This window comes from Leptonotus elevatus, chromosome 2 (assembly GCF_054856555.1).
Source record: "Leptonotus elevatus isolate MCC_2025b chromosome 2, RoL_Lele_1.0, whole genome shotgun sequence".
Classification (NCBI taxonomy): Eukaryota; Metazoa; Chordata; class Actinopteri; order Syngnathiformes; family Syngnathidae; genus Leptonotus; species Leptonotus elevatus.
The window spans coordinates 13,808,544-13,829,819 of record NC_141240.1 but is presented as its reverse complement, the minus strand read 5'-3'; the positions used below and the strand labels follow the sequence as shown (position 1 = coordinate 13,829,819).

General features: G+C 40.5%; 1 protein-coding gene across 1 annotated transcript; it reads right to left on the bottom strand.

The window, feature by feature from the left end:
* Window positions 1–17: 17 nt before the first annotated feature.
* On the bottom strand, window positions 18–21,188 carry noc2l (NOC2-like nucleolar associated transcriptional repressor). Its single transcript, XM_086067949.1, has 18 exons — window positions 20,600–21,188; window positions 20,136–20,273; window positions 19,864–20,047; window positions 19,552–19,789; window positions 17,713–17,803; window positions 17,528–17,606; window positions 17,284–17,394; window positions 17,011–17,124; window positions 16,748–16,936; window positions 13,720–13,859; window positions 13,464–13,575; window positions 9,354–9,467; window positions 8,306–8,407; window positions 7,868–8,011; window positions 4,968–5,081; window positions 4,692–4,830; window positions 1,880–1,954; window positions 18–278 (listed from the first exon to the last, which is right to left on the bottom strand). The coding sequence occupies exons 1-18, from the start codon at window positions 20,707–20,709 to the stop codon at window positions 139–141; spliced, it is 2,334 nt and encodes a 777-aa protein (XP_085924075.1). The 5' UTR covers window positions 20,710–21,188; the 3' UTR covers window positions 18–138.
* Window positions 21,189–21,276: the final 88 nt, after the last annotated feature.

Below are 21,276 nucleotides of genomic sequence, written 5' to 3'. Positions count from 1 at the left end.
ACAATGGACACATAGGATTGTTTATACGTGTTTATGCTCTATAAAATGACATTTCAATGACACGTCAATCTAACTTCCAAAAGAAAAAAAGACATCTTCTGCATGTTAAACGCTTAAACGGCTTTCCCAACGAGACGCTCAGTCGTCGTCGGACAGCTGCAGGTCCTCCAACACATCCTCGTCTCCTTCGGCCAGCTTGATGAGAGCGGACGACGACAGCGGCTGAGGGACCTTTGACGCCTCCTCGTCCTCCTCCTCCTCCTCGTCCTCTTCCTCATCTGCACCAGACAACAGAGTTTGATTTTAAGGTTTGGAAAGTTGCCTGAAACCTGAAAGTTGACAGTTTGGCTGTTTTTTTTCCTTCTCCCTTTCTGCACTACCACAATGATGTTTGATGAACTTTTCAACTTTCATTTGAGGGGTTCAGCACAACTTTAAGAAGTTTGTGTGTGCGTGTATATGTTTGTTGTGTGTGTGTGTGTGTTGGGGGGGGGGGGTAATTGACTGCCACTGAGCTGTAAAATTACAAGAAAAAATTGGAAAAGGTTAAACAAGGAATTAAATAATAGTTAATAATAATAATAATAATAATAGTATATTTACCATAAAAAGTCCCATTACAAAACTACTGTAATTATTATAAAAACAAGATTATTTTAGCAGAAAAAAGTAATATTATAATAAGACAGTTAAAATACTACAACAATGTATTATGAGAATTTAAAAACAATTTAAAATACAATTTTAAAAAAATCTTAAAAGTAAGACAATGGGATAAAAACTACTAATAATTTATTAGAATAAAACCTAAACGTAATTTTCTGAATTCTTAAAATGTAAAAGATGGCTCGCTTTATACTAAAAAATGTATGCAATGACTGCAAAGTAGCTCATTTTCCATTTATTGGAGACCGCAACACTGCCTCCTCATGGACGGACGAAGGAGGAGAAACGGGCCAGGTGAACATTTCAGACCTGTGTGTGAATGCGTGTGTTTGTGTGCGTGGTCTTGTTTATGTTACATAGTGGGGCCCACCCGTCCATTTGGGGCCATTTAGCGGGTCCCCACAAGTTTAGACCTCTTTTTGAGGGTCAAGAATTGGTTTTAGAGTTTAGGTTTGAATTGGGTTATGGTTGAGGTTAGGGTAAGGAATAAGGGTAGGCAATCATTTTTGATTGTTGGGGTTAGGAGAAGGGGCTGGGAAATGCATTCATTATGTCAATGAGGTGTGTGCGCGTGCGTGTATATCTTGAATGTTCGTCTAAAAAATAAATGTGCAATGTGAAAATCACAAATTTGTGTGAATTATTATTATTTGCCCGAACCCAAAAATGGGGCAGAACCCAATTCTAATTGATGGAATAATTGATAGGGTGACAGATCCTAAAAACATTCATTAGTGACAGTTCTATTATTGTTAAACAAAACATGTCACTTTGGTGCCCTGGGATGAACCTGCAAATAATTGCTCCTCTTGGGCGAATCTTATGAAATCGTCTGTCTCGTGCTGTCACTCCACAGCTGTGTTTGAATATTATTTACATAAAGGGTTATAGCAACATAACTATCGATGCTAAGTGTTAGCCCTTCAATGGTGTTTTCCATTATGTGTTAAAAAATTCTCCTTGTTTTATGTTTAGTTTGACAGTAAACTTCAACAGGGAGTGGCAACAAATGACTTGATGCCTTGCTTTTGGAAGAACTGTTGACTTTCTTGCCAAACTGCTGCGTGTTGTGAAGTGAGTTGAGTTCACTGAGAACATACAGTGCTCATATCTCAAGTTTGCACTCGCAAGTCAAAGCAAAAAACCAACATGAAAACAATTTTGTTTTTTTTAAAGTTAAGAATACAAACTGTGCTTATCATTTTACACCTACCTGAGTCTCCGTCGCTCATGTCAGACGGCCCATCAAGATCTTCCTCATCATCATCCTCATCATGTGACTTTTTATCTAGACACAGATAGACAGACAGAGAATATTACAAGCAGGGAAAAAAAGCACATTTTTCCCCCTCTGTTGAGTTTCCACAAGTTTGCGTTGCTACACGGCTGACGTTCTTTGGAGACACCTCGATGTGGGCCAAGCATCAGAGGCAGCTGCAAAGCGTGTGTGTGTGCTTCCCCCTCCTCCCACAGATGGAACCCAAAGTCGATTACAGCCGCCGCCGCCTGCGCCGCACAAACACCCGTGACAGTTTACTACTGGCAATTTCAGACGTCTTCGGCTCACGGCCTAAATATAGCAAATGGAGATTGCAGGCAGGTTTCATAGCAACACTTATGATGAAGGTTTTGTGTGTGTGTGTGTGCGTGCGCGCACATGGAATAGCCAAAGGGACAACGGGGGTTCACAAGCTTTGAAGTTGAGGTGTGATGAGAGGCTGAGGGAGTAGACGAGACACGCACACACTACAGAGCGGTTTCCTCACGTCGGCTACATTGCGCGCACACACACACCTTAAATGCAGACACAAACATGGATAAAAATATCGGGCACTACCTCGCAGTCTAAATACAATGCAACTCACTGACTTGCTTACGGTTCCACTATTACTACTATTAAGGTTTCCCCTAAATGACCTGGAGGACTTCTAAGCCCCACCCATCCTTTCCACCCCACACACAACATCATTAGCCACTCGTGCATGTTCCAGGGCTGTGCGTGTCAACAAAGAAGCTTGTGAAGACGAAAAGCCTGGACGACGACGTTTGTATTCGTGTGCCGTCATGTGTGTGTGCGCACGCCAATGAAAGCAAGAGAGGAAGCCGCCACCTCGAGCTGTTCCACTGGTCTGGTTTGAATTAGGAACTCCCGCAGGGAGCCGGGCCCGTACTTCCTGTCGACGGAGGTCAGTTTGTGTTTGTACTGGGCGGAGGAAAGAGCAACCAAAGGGAGGGAGGGAGGGAGGGAGGGAGGGAGGGAGGGAGGGAGGGAGGGAGGGAGGGAGGGAGGCACGGAGGGGGACGGCCGCACGTGCGTTTGTGGGGACTCTCCCGACAATCAAGTCCAGATGCATTAAAGAGGGAAAAAAAATCCCTGCCGCCTACTCCTCTTTTCCTCTGTGACCTTGGAGAGGGATCGCTGCCGCCACCCCCAAACTTCCGTGGGTGTTTCCCAATGGACAAGCAAGCTTATGGACAAACACTCCAAAAGAATAAAGTACAAACAGCAAAGGGAGCTAATTACACAATGCGATATTACCCAACGCCCCCCTGAATCTAAGGTGAACATTTCCAGGTTAATTTACTTCACATACCAGTGAAGTAAAACAAAGGACTACAAAAAATTGAGTCCAGGACAAAAACCAGACTTGAGCTGACATCACCTTCTGAAACTCTGCCTTCTCCCTATGAATCAAAACCTAGCAAAACACCGCCTCCAAGAGGCCAACATTGGTAATACATCATCTCTTATTGCTTCCTTCACCACAACTCAACTTTATTTATAAAGCACTAAAAACAACCATCGCTGCATTCTTAGTATTGTACATGGAGTGAAAAAAATGGATATGCAAAAACAAAGACAGTTAAAACATTAATAACATGACAAAAACAGTAAACACCATAAAACACTAAAATAATGAAGGTGCTCATGCTGAGTCAAAAGTCATAGAATAAAAATGTGTTTTAAGACCAGTTTTAAAAATGGACAGATATTTAGCAGGAGGTCATTCCGAAGAGAGAGGCCGGCAACGGAAAAGGCTCGATCCCCTCTGAACCCCCGCTTAGTCCTTGAAATCTCCAGTAGCATCCGGTCTGCTGACCTGAGGCACCAGGAAGATGTGTAGGGGTGGACAAGCTCGGAGAGGTCAGATGGGAACAGACCATTCCAATATTTGAAAACAAATCAAATAATCTTAAAATTAACTCTAAAATGTGCGGGGGAGTCTTTGAAAGGAAGCCAGAATTGGAGTTGTGTGCTTCTTCCTATGAGCTTACCTGGAGCTAGACAAGCAGAGCAGCATTTTGGACCAACTGGAGATGCTTGAGGGAGTTCTGGTTGACTCCAAAATAAAGTGCAGTAATCCAGGCTAGATGTAATGAAGGCATGGATTACTGATTCTAAATGCTGTTGAGAACGGAGAGGCTTTACTGCCCTGGTTGAAAAAGACAAGAGCTGCACCAAATTGCCATTGCAATTGAAAATCACCATCCAATTTAAAACCCAAGTTCGAGACTTTTGGCTTTAGATAAAGTGTCAGGTGGCTCAAGGCAGTAGGATGAAATGCAAGGGCCACTGGGACACAATATCATAAGTTCTGCTTTCTTTTCATTGAAATTCAAGAAAACCAGCTCCATCCAGGCCTTCATTCCCCCAGATAGAACAAATGTGGCCTGAATGAGAAAGTGAATCTCAAGTGAAGGTGGAACCCAGGGGCTGAAAATACAATGAAAATAGCAGGGCCCCAAAATTGAACCCTGTGGAACACCAAATGACAATGGGGCATAGCGGGACTCAGAGCTGCTAAAGCTAACACAAAAAGTTCTGTCTGCCAAGCGTTGGTACAGGTGTGTGTAAGATCTAAACCTACTGTAACCATACAGTAGGACCTCGCGGTGTGTTTGTTTGATGGGCAAAATACAAATCGAAATCGAACTGCAATGCCAAACCACTTTTGCCAATCCTTGATTAAATATGAGACACTTTTTAGGGTCCCGCTGTATTTCTAAATGAGCGATCCCCTTACCTTTGATTTTGAGTCCTGTGTCGTCATCGTCGTCATCCTCAGAGTCACTTTCAAACAAACCCTTAAACTCCTTCTTGTCCTCTACTTTCTTCTCATGAATCTTCTTACGCTTAATCTCTGGCAAATTCAGATCTTCCATCTTTACAAAGCAGAAAACAGTGTTAAGTGTTTTTTGTTTTTTTTCCGCAACGCTGCCAGTCATAAAATTAACGCCTTAATTGATTTGCAAGATGGGTGAAGAAAGTTTTTGCCGTCTTGGGTTGGATATATATTTACCCTTTCTTTGCCAGAGATCTCCAACAGAATTTCCTTCTCTCTCAACTTCTTCCATTGGCTGTAGTATTTGCTTAGAGGAGTTCCCTCTTTCTCAATCTGCTTCTCCCATGCCACCTGAGGAGAGCGCAAGGATTAAAACACCTGATCTACATTTACTTTGGTGAATCTTTCCAAACCAAATTTCCCACTGATATCATTTATATATACTTTTTCATAAATACAAACTGCCACTGTCACAAATCATGTATTTATCTAACAGTATTAAATTGGTAATCCTGTATTAATCTGTTAAAAACTAGATAACAACCCATAATTCCAATGTCATATGAGAGTTGATTATCCAACACTATCACTCAAGTATCAAGCGAAAAACAACTTCTAATGTAACGCAAAACATTAAAACACATAGTGTGTTAGTTGGCTAGCATAACAATCTTCAACTTCCTATGTAACACATCCACAAAAGCACATCATGTTTATTGAGACAAAAAAAAGATATCGCCTGAGATCTCGAACAAGGTAAGGGCAATTAGCAGAGAGAGGAAGTAGAAAGCCCCCCACCCTCTTCCCCCCCAAATCAAAAAAATATTTCTACTTAGACATCCATCCCCAGGCACTGGTGATCATCTCCAACTATCGTCAGGCAAAAGTGCTTGGGCACCACTCGAGTCCATTCTGAGTCTGCTTGTACACGCTAACTTCCGGTGAATATATATGTTTTTTTTCTCACATACTTCTTCTATCGTCTCATCTTTGTTTTCATGAAACGGAAAAGGCAACACACACAATGAGATCCTTTGCTTTTGGCTGAGAAGTAGTGCAGTGAAAATTAGTAATAAAGTATTGCAGTAGTTACGTATCTTAAATGAACTTTAAATAGGGTTTGTCAACAAAACATCAAATTCTGTATTTACCCTTGTTGCTAAAACATAAAACAAGAGAAAAGAGACATCAGCCTTGAATCATTAATTCTGTTGGCTCGCAGCCTAAATGGCAGCAGGGGGGGCAGGTGGCCAGAAGGGGGCCGTGGCCTTTTGCACAGCAGCAGCGGGGTGACGTCCCCTTTCCTCTGCCTGCAGGGACACCTCCACCGCTGCTCCGTTGCCAGGAAGTGGATGCCATGGTGACAGCATCCAATGAGACAGCAGTGGCGGCGTTAAGACCGCTGCGGGAGCCAAGCTGCCTGTTCATTTAGCACAATGATGCGTTTGCGCATCTTATTGCCTCGTCTACTTATAAACACTAAGACCATATTTTCATGACTACTTTGACCACGCTGATGACTTCTGACACGCAAAAATAATGTTGTAATGGTGGAATATGGCATCATGAATCTGGTACTGTGATCGATGATTGAGAAATAATTATGGAATGATGTGACCTTTTATCCTATTGTGTAACTTGTATCAGATATCATCCAAAACCAGTAAGTTCATTTCTTTGAAACAGATTATGTGAAGTTTGAAAAAAAATAAAAATAAAATAAAATAAAATAAATCCTGGAGAAGACTGATGTGAGCCATTTGCACAGAGGTCAAATCACTAATAGAGTGACTTTGCAGCATCTGTTGTGAGCTGTCAGCAAGCTCACACTGAGCTTTGTGCATTTATATATACCCTATGTCCATTCCAAATAAAACCACGTGTAGCAAACTAGAGACTTTCCTGATAGTTAAATGACCTCACTTTGGGGGCAGAAAAGCCTAAGTGTTTGTAATTTGTTGACTTCAACCAAAATTCTGGTGGAAAAAAAAAACCTAGTCTTTTTGGAATTCAAACCTTCATGTGTGACATTTGCATATTACGCAAACTGTTTGTGCACCTTACATGACCTTATTTCAGTCAGTATGAAAGGATTAAAAGGAAAATTGTGTTCCATTGTCATAACGGTCAGAAAATGATCCACAATAGCCATGTGGATGTCTGCAAAGAAGTGATGCTTCTGCTCAGTCATGTTTATGTTTACTTGTCCACTGGCTTGAATGGACTCTCAGCTTTCTGTGAACTAAATACTTTGATTTGGATCATCTAAGACAGTTGTCACACATTTGAGTTTGTGATTTTAACAAGCATCTTGCGCTAGTCGGCTTGCACCTCACTTGTGAGCAAAAGGCTCAGTGTTATGGGTAAGGATGGGTGAGTACCAATATCAGGAATCGGGCCAATACACAGCCTTATTTCAAGGTATCGGTACTCGCTACTTGTGGCCACTTCAAAATTGCTATTAGTTAGTTTCATGCAATTTTAAGAACAATGCTGTATTGGGGTATATAAATACTTATTTAAAATTGTCATTTTTGGGGGGGACATTTTAATGTATCAAAAGTACCAGTGGTATTGGTTCTTGGTATCGGTGACTACTCAAGAGTTGAGTACTCGTACTGGTATCAGTCTGAAAACAAGTGGTATCAACCATTCCTAGTGTTTTGTGTACTTAAAAAAATCAGATGGAGGGTACACCTCATTTGAATAATACTGCCTGGTTATTTTAAATTAATGTTAGCATGATACTCAATTTATTGCCTGTACAAACCTGTAATGATGGCAACATTTTCAGCTCTAAAACAAATGACTATATAATATTATTGATCTCAATGAGAAAGTTTGTTTTAAAAGTTGATAATATTGCAGTCATGGTGGATTCTGATCAAGCTGGTCAAAACCCCCCGGTATTTGGGATTTTTTAAAATAATTTTGGGTGGATAAATCAACTAATCATTCTTAATAAGACATGCATTGAGTGTATTAATTACCTGTAATGTTTTTTGTTGGCTAAAGTTCACCTGTGCCTATTTAGCACTTTAAAAACTTCAACGCTAAAAAGCTGTATTTCAACATTTATAAGAATAAATGATAACAATAATAACACATTTTTTTAGAGCCCTTTGGTCCCCACTCACCACAGCACTACCATTGGCCACTCCGAAGGTGGCGCTTTGTCGTCTTGCTGTGATGTGGTCGCTGTTCTCTTGCACCTTCGTAAGCAGCTGGCGTACCGGCTTGCTGTAATTGGCCACTTTGCATTCTTTCAGGAACCCTTTCAGCTGGAGGAGGAAGAGCGTTAGGGTTGAAGGAAACAGCACTTGGACGTTAAATAATTTGTATTAATACAAATAAAATTGACGTATCCACTGTTAATAGAAATGGTAAAATAAAAATTAAAATAAAACTAAATTATCAAATGACCTTTCAGCTTTTTTATAATGTATCACAACAGACGAATGGGTTAAAAAAACAACTAAAAGTTTTATTGCTGTATATACAGTTTGTGTGTATGCGTGTATTAAACTTAAAATGACTTAACAATGAGGACCACAGCAACAAATAGTGTATGTTACCTGAAGAACAGTGGGCAGAGCGAGCTCGGGGAAGCCTATGGAGCTAGCCTGAGTGTGGAAATATTCCAGTATCAGGTCATACAGCTGGTCGATCAATCCGTCCTGCAACAGAGTTTGCATATTGTACAAAATTAGGCACGACTCTGTATTATTTATGTGGATTCCACACAACTAACTGATTAAATAGTAGCCATGCAAATCATTGGTGTACAAGCTGTTGTTTAAGGAAACCTCCAGATGGAATTCGGGTTTGACGTCAAGACACGCTACATAGAGTGGTAGTTTAATACAACAATTTTTATTTATTTTTTATTTTAAACGACGTATTTTACCAATTTGCGACCTACATTTGTAAATGGTTTTGTCTGGGTTTATGTGTAAACATTCAGGAAGCGCTGATAGACTTTCATAAGTGTATGTCTGTCAGGTGACAGCCAGGTGAGAAAAAAACCCATTACAAACCATGCGGGAATAATCCCAGAGGGCCGCGCTGCAATCCTCTTGGCCACGGCACTGAGCGTGGTGACTTAGGGACAGTTTTAGAGGCCTGAGAGGAGGACTTTGAGTGCTCAATCCCCTTATGTGTGCAAACACACACACACTTGGCACACAATGTCAGATGTGTAACAACATAGCCAAGGCCTGAACCGCCCATCAAATCAGCTGCTCTTCCTCAGCGCAACAAAGATCCGATGCACATTTCTAACTGTGGTTATCTGGGCCTATTAATTTACACCAATGTGACTTTGATGCTATGGTCATGCTGTGCAGTGAAATGATTTCGTTGATTTGAAATCAAACAGTTTAAAAGTTACACATCTCCTTCATAAAATAGATTTTTTTCTAAAAATCAATTCAAATCGGAACTCTCCTAAAAATCACAATATTGTACTAGAAATTCATCGACAAATGAAAGTGTGAAATCAACTTTTCACAATTTTCAAACAATAATCCCATAAACCTTTCTGCCTTCATTCAAGAGTTTCCTGTATTAAAAAAAAAGCTTCTGTTGCATGTGACCTTCAAAGGCCCGTTTTCCAAGTGATACCTTGTACGCTTTCTCCATCAAGTTGACATTGTTCAGCTTCAGGATGACTGCAAAGTTGATGGGCTTCTTACTCATTCGTGCTGGTTTCTTGTTGAAGTCCACTTGCTGAAAGAGCTGTGAAGAGAAAGATGAACGTGAATTGTGAGCCAGCAGCTTCAAAGCAATCAGATACAAGAACACCACTGTGGACGTTCGGATGGTTCTAATTGTCTCCCAGTTTACTAAGCTCTTGAAATGCCACTTGTCTTTTAACATGGAAAATTTGACTAAATGTGACTACTTACCTTCCAATTTCCAGAAACAAAACTTAGTTCAATTTTTTTCATAAAATATGGAAAAAAGCAACATCAAGCCTCATCTTCCTCTACTGTTTGTTCTGCTCCTTGTTATAAGTGTGGCAAGCCGATAAAACAGCACATCTACCAAGCCCATCCGCTAAAAAGTGTTGTGAAGCAACACGGGGAGATCGTGTCTTCCAAAATTGTTTCACCATAACTAGTTTACTCCTGCTGCCAGAGAACCTCCTCATAGACATTCTAAGGAAACTATGCCAATGACCATGAAGGTCATTAGCATGGAGGTCACCAGGAAGGACCATGCCAATGCATTTAGGGAGCAATTGCACTAGATCTTGGTGATACAAAAAATGCCCTAGGTCTTAGTGATACAAAAATGAAATGTTTGCTCTTAGGTTAATGGGTGTTCTTACCGTGGGTTATTTTTGCTGTGGTTTTGTCCCTCCCTGCCAGAGGGTGGTATTGCCACCTTTAGTATGCCCTTTTGTTTCTAAGTTGCTGGAAGCTGATTGGACTGAGTGACTATAGAGTTGCAGCTTCCAATTGTACCATTTATCCTGATTCAGTTTTTCGTGACTGCATCTTAAACCCATGTTGTACAAAAGTGCACCCTGAGCCTTTTGCTGTTTATATTAAAGTGTAAAGTAAAAAAAAAGAAAAAAGGAAGGATTTTGTGGCCCTGGTCATCCTTGGGAGTGGGGAAAGGGGGGCGCACTTCTCATGTTACAGTATGTTCCACCTAGTCTAGTCATAACATGCTGTTGGAACGTCAGTGCCAAGCAGTGTTTACTGTGACAGTTTACTTGGCAACACTTTTAAGTTTGAGCAACATGCTTAAAAGCAGCTGCAATGACCGAAGATAACCAGTAAAGTCACATTTTCACAGGTGAATAAGGTTGTTTTGTTATGCAAGGTAATTGACATCACTACAAACGTGACTGGGTCGCTGGAGCAAAGACTTGTAGTAGGCCGCATGATTGGGGAGTTTAGATCGCCGGTGTGACCATGTTTCCACAAATCCAGTTAAGTTCAGGATGTCACATTCCTTTTTTGTAATTTTATCAAAAGTTCACCTGTACCAAAGCACAACAGTTGGGTTACCTAATACACTGGCCTCTTTTACACAAGAGAGAGACAGCACAACAGCGTGGGAGAAGTGAGTGTTGGGTGATGAACTTTACACCCTGGAATTTAACACCCTGACCCTGGTATATTGGAATTCCCTTACAGGCAGGTGTCGTCCTGTTACATCCATGATACTACGTTTGAAAGTGAAAAATGTCAAGGTCAACTTTGCTCCTCCATTCAATGTTGGTGCCGTTTAAACAGAACAGCGACAAAAATAAGGGGGGGGGGGGGGGGCTTTTACAGGCCATGTAAAAGGCGCTAGTAATACAGCACTTAAAAAGGTGGAACCAGACCAGAGATCATCCGTGGTATATGGGAATTAACAGCCACGTTCCAAGAAGAAACAACCAAAAAAAACATTGTTTACCATTATTGCTGCTCCGATGCAACAATAATTGCACTATTTATGTAGCTTATAGAGTGATCGCCATCCCACCAACAGACCCCGTGGTGGCAAATGCACACCACATAAAAAGTTACAAACTCATCATGGAAAAATAAACTTAAGTGTATTGTTTCGTGGAAACATGGCATTTTGTTACAAGGCTAAGAAATAGTGAAGCTTTCCAAATATGAAATGTAGATAGACTTAACTATGGTTTCATACAGTACCCTTCTGTGTGTAAAAGTGTATACCAATGGATACCAGTGTTTAAATTTTTTGAAATAATATAATAATAATAATAACTATTCCACTGGTGTTAAAATTCTATGTATTTTTTGGTCTGCAACATTAACAATGTTCAAGCGTAGCTTGAAGCGGTGGACTTATGCTATAATTAAGACAATAACATTTTAATATTACAATAATAAAGTAATGATTTTACCAGATTAAAGTTGTATATAAGTAATAATTTAACAACAGTAGGGATGAGATATAATAGTTTTAGTATGAACCTGCAATAAATTGAGTGTCTTGTCATATATGCCGAGTAGTTAGCAGATCCACGTCACAGTTCTGGGGTACGGGGTTCGAATCTGGGCACTCTCCTTCCTGTGTGGCGTTTGCACGGGTTTTCTGCGGGTGCTTGGGTTTCCTCCCACATTCCAAAACACACCCTTCTTAGGTTAACTGAAGACTAAACTGTCCATAGGTGCGAATGTGAGTGTTGTTTGTCAATATGTGTCCTGCCGTTGACTGGTGACGAGTCCAAGGTGTTTCTTGCCCTCCAGCCAGAAGTCAGCTGGTATAGGTTTCAAAATTCAGCACAACTGCGACCCTAACGAGGATCAGTGGTTTAGAAGGTTGATGGATGGATAAGATTTTAAAAAGCCTAGCAAAAAAACAAAATAGTCAACACCATCATGGGGATGATCAGTGTTATGTCTGAATTGATTAAGAACACGGACTTGAAATATTCCATTGGTAAAGTACAGCCTAACATTTATTTCTCCACTTTATGCTACGGTCATGCGGCACATTCTTAGGCTGCGAGGGAACATTCCAGCCGGCGCATCGACTATTCATCCACATGGCGCACGAGTGAAAATGTGCTGTGTACGTGTTTGAAGCTATTTCTGACACCCGCTTATATTGTGTGGTTCTGTGTGCCTGTGTGGTCGTTAATGCGCTCAGTGTGTGCGAAGCAAAGCGGCGGCGCTGGCCGCTGCTGTCTCTATAAACAGAGGATGTGGTGGCGGTCTGAGGGGGAACCATGGGGAAGTGGGACAGCACAGACCAACCCTGATGCATGCATGCATGCACACACACACTGCTGATGCGAAAGCGCCAACTTAACACCCCCCATGGAGAGGCAAGAACACACACAGCCACACCGGAGGAGGGAGCATCTGCCGCTCTTGCCCTAATTAAATCAGTAGCAGCGCACCTCTTCTTACCTTATACAAGAGGAGCAGTAAATGGAAAAAGCAGAGGAAAAAATGTGCATCACAAATGGTTTTGATGTTGGGGAAGGGAATGGGGGTGGGGGGTGACTTAGCTAAATGGGGCATGGCCTCTGCATGAAAGTACGGGTAAGAAGGGGTGTTGTGTAAGGCATAGGCAGACAGGATGTGGTCTGCAGAGCGTGTTGAGACCAGAGTGTGAACCACAACCATGACTTTATCGCTTCTATCAAACTGCTACACGCACAAACCTACACAAAGACCACTCCTATTGGGGGAAGCTAGTCGTTGCTGGCGGCAAAGAGCACGCTCTTCTCTCGAACAAAGCACACGCACAACACCCTGTGAAGAAGTTGTCAGTTGGTGACGTACCATTTTAAGGCAACAAAGCTCTCTGTTGCTCACACAAAACACACTCAGCGGGGAACGGGAACTAAATTTGCTCACCATTGGTGGTCGTCTATATTAATTTAAATAGTCGGCAAAACATTCTGGCAAATCAATCTCAATATTGTCTCAATTTAGAAAAAAGACAAATTACTAAAAAGTGTATGTAAAAAAAAAAGTGTATGTATGTGTTGGGGAACACTTACTTGGTGGCGTGTTTTACTGTAGCCCAGTTTTGTACTTTTTTTTTTTTATCACCGCAACAGAAGGCCCTCACCCTTCTTGTATACGTTTATTTTTAACAGTCCAAAACATGATGTACTGCCACTTTATTATGAGGTGTCAAAATAAAGTACATATTTTTAGGATTACTGGAGAAAAACTAGAAAGCTGTAAGCCACATTAGCATGCTTGAAGTGGACAAATGAGGCACTCGAGTGGCATGGAGACTCACCTCTACGAGGAAAGGGAGAACCGGGACAAACGTGTTGGTGCTGCCTGATAGCAGCGTGAGGGCTCTGCAACAATGCATCCTCAGAGGATAATACCTTGATGTGGGTACCAACCTGTAGTGGGACAGAACACATTGATCACTGTTGCCACCTGCTGTTGGTAATACATACAGCAGCTAAAGGAAAACAAAATTTTCTGCTGCGCTCCTTAAAAAGGAACATTGGATACAATCACTGTGGTAAACTAAAAGTACTTACTTGATAGTACCAATGATGACTTGGCACAGTGGATAGATGAGAGGTTGGAGGACATCACTGGGGTGCAGGGTGCTCAGGACGCGACACCACAGGTATAGACAGTGGATGTACTGCCAGTTGTACACTGACTGGTATGTTTCCTAAAGAACACACACAGGCACAGTTTCATAGGGTTCATCTGCAGTCTCTTAATGGCAACGTTCCTAAGGTCCCCACTCCTCAAAACAATGAACGCCACACAGAAGTTGTTCTCACACTACCATATTATGGAGCATTTGATTGAGAAATAAGACCTGAGCATAGAGGAGGTTCCACGGGCTAAAATTGAGGGACTTGAACATACATACGCTACTGAGTGTCTGATATCAATAATAACTATTTGATATCATACGGAATTACATTGGCTGATGGTTTACTACGTAAAAGCAACCAATTCTTCCTAATGTTTGGGTTGTCATTTTTTTCCAAATGCATTTGGCCACATATTGAAAATAAAATATTTGATGATTCTTTTTTTGTATTCCGTGTAATACAAAACAAAACATTGTACTTCCCAAATCTTAATTTTTCAGGAGACCCCAAAAACGGCATGTTTGTTTAACCATTAACATTGGATCAAAGAGCCATTTTCAACAGTTTAGATTGGTCAATAATTGGTCAAAATGATGCACACTCGTGTAGACCGACCAGAAGTGTAGATTTTTTTTAACAAATATAAAATTCAGCAAATTGTGACTTTTACGTTTTTCGGCCCCCATGCCAGCGATAAGCAACATATCAAAACTGCACACATAATTAATTACAAGTCACTCCAAATATGTGCTGTGTGTACCAGATGGGGGCTGTGAGACAACCTAGAGCAGGGGTGAGCAAACACGATCCTAGAGGGCTGGAGTCCTGCAGGTTTTGGATGTTTCCCTTCTCGACAACAACACAGCTGATAAATCATCAGCTCATCAGCAAGCTCTGCATAAGCATGATAACGATCGTTGATTAAAATCAGCTTGTGCTGGAAGACGGAAACCTCCAAAACCTGCAGGACTCCGGCCCTCGAGGACCGCGTTTGCCTGCCATTGTCCTAGAGCAATGATTGTCAGCCCCTGTCCTCGAGTACCCCTATCCAGCCTGTTTTCCATGTCTCATCAGCCAACACAGCTGAGGATCATTATCAGCTTTCATGCAGAGCTTGCTGATTAGCTGATCGTTTGAATCACCTGTGTTGTTTGTGGGAGACATGGAAAACATGTTGGATAGGGGTACTCGAGGACCGCGGTTGAGAACCACTGCCCTAGAAACTAGGGGTGTCCACATCCGATATTGACATTGGATATTGGTCCAATCTCAGCCCCCCAAAAACAGAACCGGATTATATCGGTTTACATCCAAAATTAATTATTAAATAACATAATATTAACTAGCACTCGTACACAAGTGGTCCATTCCAGACTCCGCTCCTGCTCTATTATCCAACAGCGTCTGGAGCTAGCATAAGTAGTATCATACCTACTGTTGCTGAGTGCTGACTATTTGAATAGTATCACTTGATGAAATATCTTCTAACATGTCATACAAAAATAAAAAATAAAAGTATATATAAATCCTACTGATATTGTATGAAATCGCTATTGGTATTGGAGAGTACTCAGATGTGCTGTCACTACCCACTTCCTGAGGCCCCTGAGATTTCTCTTCCTCTCAGCATGACTGACCTGTATGGGTTCGCCTGGGTAAGACTAAAGTGACGTGGATTTGTCTCTGTTGCAGTCAGTGATGCACAATACCCTTTTGAATTAAGTTTTGACTATACAATTGATTTTAAAAAAGAACAATGCATTGAATTGATAAACCTACACCTGTTATTTTATATAAAATGTAATCTATATATATATTAGGGATACACCGAAATATAAATGGTTGGCCAAAAACCGAAACGGCGAAAAAAATTTATGCCAATTTTTTACTATCATGGCATTTATTATAATTAATTAAAATTATAATATTATTATAATTAATTCAAATTATAATATTATTATAATTAATTAAAATTATAATACTATTATAAAATATTTATTTAGCACTGGCATTTTAACCAAGCACAATATCAATTGAAATGTGCCTACACCGCAGACATGTTGGCTAATGGTACATTAAAGACCAAACGAGGGTTGAGCATTTTCTGGCGGTGCGATTGCACCTCAGTCAATGTAGTTTGCACAGGCGGGGACGGATGCCTGCGGCGGGACAAGGAGCGGCGCATTTAAAATCCGCACATTCACATATTTACCAACATTTAATAATAAATAAATACATTTCTTCGCACCAGCTAATCGGCTTCGGGAACGGATTGCAAAGTCACACTTGGTGTCCTGTACAGGTCTGTCGCCACCCGGATATAGCGGTAAGTGTTTCTGTGTTTAAAACTGTTGATAGCAATAGTGCTAGTATTAGTTAAAGTATTTAGCATGGCCACCGGGGATGCCGGTGAAAAAGTGGAAGCGTTCGAGGGGCTCTTATAAAAAAAAAAATTTTAAAGGAAGGAAGGCGCTGCGGGAGAAAGAATGGCTCACCTGTACGGCAGTACACGGTTGTTCTGTCTTTTTTCGACCCACTTAAATGTTGTATACCAAGCGACGCCCCTCTCCTCCGGTGTGCGCAATGACCCCGGGAGCTGCTGCGACTGACCCACACAATGAAAAGCCAGCAAGAAGACAACGCGGACACTCACTCCCGCGTTTGCTGTTTAATTCAAACAGACACTTGCTTGCAGCAATTTTTTTGCTTGCGTCACCACAACCTATTTTAGCCATATTCTTTCGGCTTTAATTTTATTTCGGCCCAAAAGTTTGGTGTCCGAACATTTGGTGCATCATTAATATATATTAATGTTAATGTAGCTTGTGCAACCTCAGAGTGGCTCAAAACAAAAGGTCCTTCTTAACTCTGTTCCCCATTCTTTATAGGATTAGATTTAAAATGCTCCTTTGGTTTAGTAGTCTGCGTTCATTCATTCATATTATGAGAAACCAACCTTGTTCTTCATGGTCATGGCATTCCTAAGATGGATGGCGAGCTGTCGGATATAGATAAAGGCATGCTGGTAGGTGGCCTGCGTGTCCAGGGAGTACATCTCTGTTAGCGTGCGCTGCATGAAGTTGATCATGGGCAGCGCATTGGGAGATGTGAACTTGCAGTTTTGCACATAAGAAATGTACATTTGCTGTGGAGAGTTACATTTATATCCTTATAATAGTCCATGATGAAATGTCTTACTGTATCTTTTTTGCTACTCACCTTCAGAAGGGGCTCCAGATAAGTGTCTTGCTTGTGTCTGCAGATTTTGTTGAGGGCCAGAAAAGCAAGGACCCGACTTGTCTCCTCTCCGGTGCTCCATTGCTTTATCAATTGCTGAACACAACACAACCGACATGACGTGGATGAACAAAAATTTGAAGTTGACACAACAATGGAATCGAAAATTCTAGATTCATGCAATGATCATGGTGTTGACTCATTATTTATTTTCTTCATCAGATTAAAAAATATTCTATCCAGCATCAAACCTACCTTAACAAGGTGCCGACACGGTTTGGGAAGACAAAGAAAATAAGGTACGAGCTGATTGACGTGTCGCAGGACAGCGCTGATGACTGTGGCCTCTGTTAGACAGGATAACAACTGTGGATGGAGAGCATCAACCAAAACAGAATACACAAGTGTTTAAGTAACGCTATCAAGAAGAGGCACAACTTCAGAATTGATCAGCTCTTTCCCTACAATTGACATTACAGAATGATAGCAGCAAACAAACCTGAATGACGCCGCTGACATACATCTTAATGTCCAATTGATTCTTCTGCCATTTATTACTAGATTGTGGTAACACCAACCTAAAAACAAAAGCAACGAAAGAAAGTCAAGGATTTATTTTCATCGACAGTTAAGTAAACAGACGGCTAGTGGTAAAATTTGGCAGATAAGAGATTCTCAGCATACCGTTTTTGGTTTGTATCTGCCTTTAAGTCGAGTAGCCGCTGAAAGGCGTTGTAAATGTCTCGGATGCAGAAGAGGACCAGGGAATTAAACACTACAGACAGAGTTAGAGAACATGGCGACAGTTAATTACATCACTACTGTTATATCAATAAAAGCAGATCAACGGCAGTTAAAGATAGTACAGTGAACTCTCTCATATTCACTGTTTGGCATCCACAAATCATAAATTTAGATTTTTGGGAAAATATCCTTCTAAATGGGTTGAATAGCATGGCTAGGTTTTAAGTATCAAAGTGTAATTTGGCACCATCTGGTGGAAATATGGTGTTATTGCTAGGTTTAATTAATCAATAGTGTTTTCTTCATGTGATTTGAGCTGTCCTGTTTTGTTGGCAGTTCCCAAAAGCACCCCGTAGTCAAAAAAAAAAAAAGACCTAAAAGTGCCTATCGTTTGTCAATAGTTGGTATCCATATTAAATACTGACATTTTGAATTGACATATTTAACAAGAGGTGGGGTAATTTTAACATCCAGAATTGCAGTGGTTTGTAAAAAAATGTTTTATGCTGTAGTTGTTATGGATGCTTTGATTGATAGTGCTGTCACAAGGATTACATAACTTACATTAGCAGTTTTCATTGCCATTAGAAAGGCTTCACAGGAGGGCTGAGCGATATCAAAATTCATATAACGGTATAAACTGCATTCAATATTTGTTTTTGTTTTTAAATAAACAATTTACTTACTGGTTTACATAGTCCTTACATACAAGCTAAATTGATTAAAAAAAACAATGAAAGAATGAATGTACTTTGGATAACAACATTTACTGTGCAAATCTCAAATCAAAATTGATTAAAAATTAGCACTCTGGTGCAAAATAGTGCAAACAAAAAACATTACTGATATTTTAAATGAAAACAGAACTGGCTTAGAGCAAGTATTCACTTGAAGATCACAAGGGCATGCACAAGTGGCCATTCTAAACTGCACATGTCTAGGTTTTATGTAACACAAAGAGAAAGAGACTGAAATAGTTGCAAAAAGTGACGGAAAATGAAGCTTCATGGACCACTTGTGATTAAAAATTTTTTACTCTTATTTGTTACGCTAAGCGCGAGACGTGCGCAAGGCGGGGACGCAGATATGATGACATCATCAACATGTGCTATGCGATGACATCATTAACATGCGCCCAGCTTTACTTCACAGATTGTATGGGCCTGTACAATAGATTTGAATTTGAAAATACTGTCTGATTTCTGGTTGTATGGAAGATAGCACGACTCGCATTATACATCCATCCAATTGCTAGGTGCTCGGGGTGAGTTAAATAAAACAATGTCGTTGCCGGCTTTCCACAAATTATTGTAGAGATTGATTTATTTTCTGTACCTCAGTAATATGTTGTATACCTCTTCAACTAACAAAGCACAAAAGCCTCTTTTAAAGACGAGTTATGAGCAGTCAGAATATTTTGTGTACAAAACAATGAAGAAGAGAATATATGCTGATATTGTTTGCTTTGCCGATATTAGTAAATTGTCATTCTGTTGTCTTGTAGTTTTGACAAAGCATGGCTGGAGTCTTGTAAAGTAAAAGTGATTTAGGTTTCTAGCTATGACTGAAAACTACCAGTCCATATTGAACTCATTTATTGACGCAGATTAATTTGTCTTGCATTTGACAAAACTTTCGCAATGTCTTGAGTGATATAGTAATGCAGTCATTTTGCATGGAGACAAAGGGGCCAAAGAACTTAGCCTAGATTAGTCAATGGTTCAATGTTAATAATATTACAATATAACCAATGGTCCATGTAAAATTATCTGTTCTTACCTAAACTGTCATCCACCTTGTATTTGCACTGGGTAGCTCCATCACCCTTTGTCGTAGCAACTGCAGCCTTGAAGGCTTGGGTGATCTCTTTGATGAGGCGGTGGGTAGGTTCCTTTTTTATAGAAGCTTTCCAAGCTTGAATCATTTTTTCAGTGACTTGAGTAGCATCATTTTTTTTCTTAGATTTCTTAGGAGCTTTTGGAGCCTCATCCTTCTCTTCCTCCTCATCGCTGGCCTCCTACATGAAAGGATGATTTTGTTGTTGAGAAATAGCTTATGAATGTATCATTTACACAGTGGTGTCAGACCCACCTCTAGCATGGATGGCAGTGTGTGGTACTTGTCATCATCCTCATCCTCAGAGGTATCGGTGTCTTCAAAATTCAGGAGGTTCTTGTCATTTTTCTCCAGAAACTTGTAAAACTCTGGATCTTTATTTTTTAATCTAGACAGTTGCTCCTTGTGCTGGGACGCTTTACCCTGCTTCACGTCATCCCTAAGGGGGGGGGGGGGGGGGGGGGCATTGATTAACCAGTAAAGTTTGGATTTTGATTTACATTTGAATCAACAAGTGTGATAATTACTTGTTATCTTTTTTCTTGTCCTTTTTCTTCTGTACACTTTTCTTCTGTCCACTTCGCGTGGAAGATTCAGCTCGAGTCTCATCATCTGAATCCAAGCCCGACCGCAAGAACTCATCGAAAGTGAGGTCCTCTAGTTTTCTACGACAAAGATAACATCTCTATAAATCATCTACGTAGACGGAGAAACAATAGTGTCAAGCATCGTCAACAAACATTTCATATGCAGTACAGGAAACAAGTTATGTGGTTTGTTGTTAGCAACAACTAGCAAGGACTTCCTCAAGCTAGCACATTTCAAATCAGCTCGAGTCGCACACTAGTCAGTCACGTTAAACTAATTCACTTTCACTGTTCAACATTGCCAAACCATAACGAGTGCGTTGGTAATACTTGCAAAGATATGTATAACAAAACACTAGGGGGAAAAAAGTATGATATATAGTAAGTATGATGATAGCACGAACCGTTTTCCTGCCATGCTGTATTCAACATGTGACGCCGAAGCCCAATTACCCACAATGCACCGGGCACTGTTGGTTTTGTGTTTCATGGACAACTGGTGATGCTGGCTCATTGATTTATTTTATTTTATTTTATTTTGTTTTTACCTTAATAATGAAGTGTAATTCCCTCAAATATGTGCAGTTATTGAATCCCACAAAACTAAATTTAACAGTAACGAAATACGTTTAAATTTAGTATCATTAAAAACAAAAACAAAAAAACATTTCGGCGTGCACGAGAATCTAAAATTTATCGAATTGTATTGTGACGGTGCATGAGCTTTAAATTGAATGATCGCTACATCCACGGGACAGACATCGGAACAGTTGTATTCTTTGTTTACTAGTAATTTTCTATACACCGGCTTGTGCAAAGCTGGGGAAGTTCACGAACATAAACTCACAACTGTCACGCCGACAGCGGCGGCTGGTGAGTACGAGCGTCGCGTGGCGTTACAGACTGCCTTTATTTACCCTGCGCTGACAAAATATATATTTTATGGCAGCCACGTGTAACTGTAATCTCTTTAAATGTGTATGGAGTTATGTGATTTAATGTAATTTCAACGCTAACCAAATTAACTGACCAATGTTGTTTTAAAAGCAGCCCGGCCTTTCGCGCAAGCGCAGTCATATCA

What these genes read in the sequence shown, in the direction of transcription:
- noc2l (XM_086067949.1), bottom strand. Translation starts at nt 20,709, where the DNA reads ATGAGCCAGCATCACCAGTTGTCCATGAAACACAAAACCAACAGTGCC. An exon ending in CGTGTCGGCACCTTGTTAAG is followed by an intron (nt 17,125 to 17,283) that starts GTAGGTTTGATG and finishes TGTTGTGTTCAG; the next exon opens with CAATTGATAAAGCAATGGAG. An exon ending in CCATGACCATGAAGAACAAG is followed by an intron (nt 13,860 to 16,747) that starts GTTGGTTTCTCA and finishes TGTGTTCTTTAG; the next exon opens with GAAACATACCAGTCAGTGTA.